Here is a 4,358-nt window from a genome sequence, read left to right on the forward strand (position 1 = left end):
GTTGTAAGAAACCTGAGCACTCCACTGCTAGGCCTGCCCGCCATCACGGCTCTTGGCCTGCTGGTGTGAGTTGACGCGGTTTCAATGGACACTCTGAAGACTACTTACCCTAAACTTTGCAATGGTCTAGGGAAAGTGCAGCGAGCCTATCACATTAAACTCAAACCGAATGCTGTGCCATACTCGCTCAAAACTCCGCGAAGGCTTCCTCTGCCTCTAATGGGAAGAGTAAAGGAGGAACTCCAACGAATGGAAGAGCTTGGTGTCATTACCCAAGTTGAGGAACCAACGGACTGGTGTGCCGGCATGGTTGTTGTTCAAAAGAAGAACACCCCTAGGCTGCGACTTTGTGTAGACTTTACTGGACTAAATGAGTATGTGTGCAGAGAAAAATATGTGCTGCCATCGGTTGAACAAAGTCTTGGAATGCTCGCAGGAGCCAAAGTGTTTAGCAAACTGGACGCTAACATGGGCTTCTGGCAGATTCCCGTGTCCGATGAGTCTGCCAAACTCACCACCTTCATCACACCCTTTGGCCGGTTCCATTTTAACCGCCTACCGTTTGGGATCAACTCAGTGCCCGAACACTTTCAGCGCATGATGGCGGAGGTCATCGAGGGTCTCGAAGGAGTGGTGTGTCACATTGACGATGTGTTGGTGTGGGGACGTAACCATCAGGAGCATGATTCCCGTCTCCATGCTACACTGCAAAGATTGGAAAGAACAGGCATAACCCTGAATGTCGAAAAATGCGAGCTCTCCCAGAGCAAGGTTGCTTTCTTGGGTCACATCATAGCGGACACAGGAATCAGTCCTGACCCGAAGAAAACGGAGGCAATTACAGAAATGACAGAGCCAACTAATGTGTCGGAGTTGCGCAGTTTTCTGGGCATGGTGAATCAAGTGGGCAAGTTCATCCCCCATTTAGCTGAAAAAGACAAAGCCCTGCGAGATCTTCTTTCCAAAAAGAATGCATGGTACTGGGGAACTGACCAAGTGAGAGCTTTCAAAACATTACGAGATGCCCTGACCTCACCCCAAGTGCTCGCAATGTATGACCCCAACAGAGACATTAAAGTATCAGCAGATGCTTCATCCTATGGTCTCGGAGGTGTTCTTTTGCAGCTGTGGGAAGAAGGATGGTGACCAGTGGCGTATGCATCGAGGTCCCTTTCTCCTACAGAACAACGATACGCACAAGTGGAAAAAGAGGCACTGGCGTCTACATGGGCGTGTGAGCGTTTTCGTGATTTCCTGATTGGTAAACATTTTTGTCTCGAAACGGACCACAAACCTCTCGTTTCTTTACTGGGAGGACAAGCTCTGGATCTCTTGCCACCCAGGATCCAGCGATTCAGAATGAGACTCATGCGTTACTCGTACACTGTGCAGTACGCCCCAGGGAAATCGCTCTGGACAGCGGATACTTTGTCCCGCTCACCGCTGAAAAAACCAATGAACATGTCAGACAAAGAGCTGATGGAAAGCACAGACATATATGTGGACAGTATTGTAGCAAACATGCCTGTCAGTTCATCATATATGCAAACACTGAAGAAACAACTGAAAAGCGACAGTGTGTGTGCTCGTGTCATGGACATGTGCACCGAAGGCTGGCCAGATCATGCAAAACAAGAGCCTTTACTGCGAAATTACTGGCCTGACCGAGCCACGCTCACTGTTAAAGACGGCCTTTTGCTAAAAGACACACGGCTTGTCATTCCTTCAGCAATGAGAAACAAGGTGCTGGAAAAACTACACGAAGGACACCAAGGTGTTGTAAAATGTAAAGCTCGTGCACGCCAAACAGTGTGGTGGCCCGGGCTGAGTCAACAAATCTCTGAGATGGTGCTCAAGTGCAAAACATGTATTCAAGAAAGACACAATAACAGTGAGCCACTCATGCCAACAGAATATCCTGCCCGCCCATGGCAGAAAGTGGGGACAGATCTTTTTGAGCTGGGAGGGAAAACTTACCTTCTCGCTGTTGACTATCACTCTAGATTTGTTGAGATTGCTTTGTTACACAGAACAAAATCAATCAATGTCATTACCCACCTGAAATCTTTCTTTGCCCATCATGGCATCCCAGAGGTCCTCATGTCTGATAATGGGCCGCAGTATTCAGGTCAAACCTTTACAGACTTCGCGGCAGCATACGGCTTTAAACACATCACAAGCTGCCCCAAGTTTCCGCAAAGTAATGGAGAAGCAGAACGTGCTGTGCAAACTGTAAAAAATCTTCTGAAGAAAGCAGCTGATCCTTATCTAGCTCTTCTTGCCTATAGAGCTACGCCACTGCAGTCCGGATACAGCCCCGCAGAGTTTTTAATGGGCAGACGTCTGCGAACCACACTGCCGATACTTCCATCGCAGCTGGAGCCTACACTGCCAGACAACGCACTGCTCGCTCAAAAGGAAAGGGAGAAGAGGATGATGGACATGGCAAACTTCAACAGGCGCCACCGCGCAAAACCTTTATGCAGCCTGTCCCCAGGAGAGCAAGTTTGGGTGACTGATGTCAAAACTGCAGGCACTGTTATCCAAAATCACTCTACACCCCGATCATACACGGTGGAGTTACCACAAGGGACCGTGAGGCGTAATCGCGTGCATTTGATTCCTTTAAGTTCACCAGTGCATGAACCTGCTAATGTGCCTGTGTTACAGAAGCCTCAAACACCCAGTGTGAGCCCTGCTACACCTGTTAACACTGATGTTGTCAGAACCAAGTCAGGGAGGTGTCAGGAGGAGTAAAATATTATGCTGCTATTATTTGCTGCTATTTTTATGATCATTATTACTATTCCATTAATTATTAATATTGATATTGCATTTAGATGTTTAAACATATTGGCACCCAATTAAGCTTTTATTACAAGTCCAGTAAGAACCACTTTAGACTGTTGAGTTGAATCTATAATCTTAAATGTTTATATGCAGACTGCAGTGTGAAAGAGTAACTCTGTGCCAAAATAAGACAGGAAGTTACATGCCTTGCAAAAGTGAAACTGAAAGCAGAGTCTAAGTGCAAGCTAAGAGCAGGTTATTTTATTATGCATTTATATCTTTGATTAAGCTTTGATTAAGCTTTAAGTAGTTGTGTTAGAGTGAAACATTTGTTTTATACATTTTATATATCAGTCAAGATTATTACACACATACACACACACATACAGACACATATAGTTTCAGCTGTGTACGAGCGGGCCTTATGTCTGAAGATGACTAGAGGTGTGAGGTGAGCCGGGGTGCAGGAGAGGTCATGACACGTACACAGCACACAGCACACACACACACACACAGTATTAGACTCATTTGAGTAGGTAAGAGTTTAATCATGTTTTGCTTGCGACTGCAAAATTGTGCCTGCATGAGTGACAGTTTGTGCAGAACGTGTGCCCGATGTTCCAGACAGATAAGCGAGCGTCCGGGGACAACAGGAAGACACCTGGCTTCGACGCGAAGACAATGTTCTTTTTAAACTATGTCAAAGTTAACTGAACAGTTGTGGTTTTGGATTGACGTAGGAGATCTTGAGTCTGCCTGGCAACAGAAGGGGGCTGTACTATTTCACCCCTATAAAGTCTTTGTTCTGACTATTGTAAGACAGTTCAACACTGAATCTGCACAGTGTTGGACTCCACATGTGTATTCATTAAAATGTCGTCTAATTGCACCCGGCAGGATCAGCGGTCATTATTTTTGGTCTTCCTCCTCAATTTCTGAACCCTAACAGAGGGCAATAGTTAAACCTAAAAAGTTAGATCTGTAAGAGAGAAAAAAAAAGTTGTTGTTATATAACTGTGTTATAATGGTTTACAAAACCATTATAACACAGTTATATAACAACAACTTTTTTGCTCTACAAGAGCACAGTAAAATAAATCGAAAAGAGTTGTCAAAAACAAAACGATAAAATGTAATGCAGATTGTTTGCCAGATGTTCTTGTATGGCTTTGAAAAAGAGAAAAAAAAAGAATCAAAAGGTAGTCTGGTCGAAAGTTCTGTCCTGAGAAAAGTAATAATCTGCTTTTGTTTAAAAAGGGAGATGTGGTGTATTCATAATTGTCTCTGGTAGATTTGTTGTATGGGCAGTATGTGTTCACTGTTTGATTGTGTAATTACGTGTTATGCACTGGCAATGCATGCCGGGGGACGGTAATACAGGAAGTAAAAGAGTTGGTCTTACCGCACACAGTGGCCCGTGTATTTATTCAGATTCAGAGTAAGAATCACACAACCGAGACAGCGGTGACGCAGATCTGAAGGCTAGACTGTCCCATTTCACAGTTACTTCTCGGTCTTCAAAGGAGCCGGCCCATGTAGACCACGAAGGCCGGAGGATGCAGCCTATG

At 45.0% G+C, this 4,358-nt stretch overlaps 1 protein-coding gene across 1 annotated transcript; it reads left to right on the forward strand.

The window, feature by feature from the left end:
* Positions 1-520: 520 nt before the first annotated feature.
* Positions 521-3,821, forward strand: LOC112841960 (uncharacterized protein K02A2.6-like). Its single transcript, XM_025897474.1, has 2 exons — positions 521-2,741; positions 3,742-3,821. The coding sequence occupies exons 1-2, from the start codon at positions 1,360-1,362 to the stop codon at positions 3,773-3,775; spliced, it is 1,416 nt and encodes a 471-aa protein (XP_025753259.1). The 5' UTR covers positions 521-1,359; the 3' UTR covers positions 3,776-3,821.
* The last annotated feature ends 537 nt before the right edge of the window (positions 3,822-4,358 follow it).

This window comes from Oreochromis niloticus, linkage group LG13 (assembly GCF_001858045.2).
Source record: "Oreochromis niloticus isolate F11D_XX linkage group LG13, O_niloticus_UMD_NMBU, whole genome shotgun sequence".
Lineage (NCBI taxonomy): Eukaryota > Metazoa > Chordata > Actinopteri > Cichliformes > Cichlidae > Oreochromis > Oreochromis niloticus.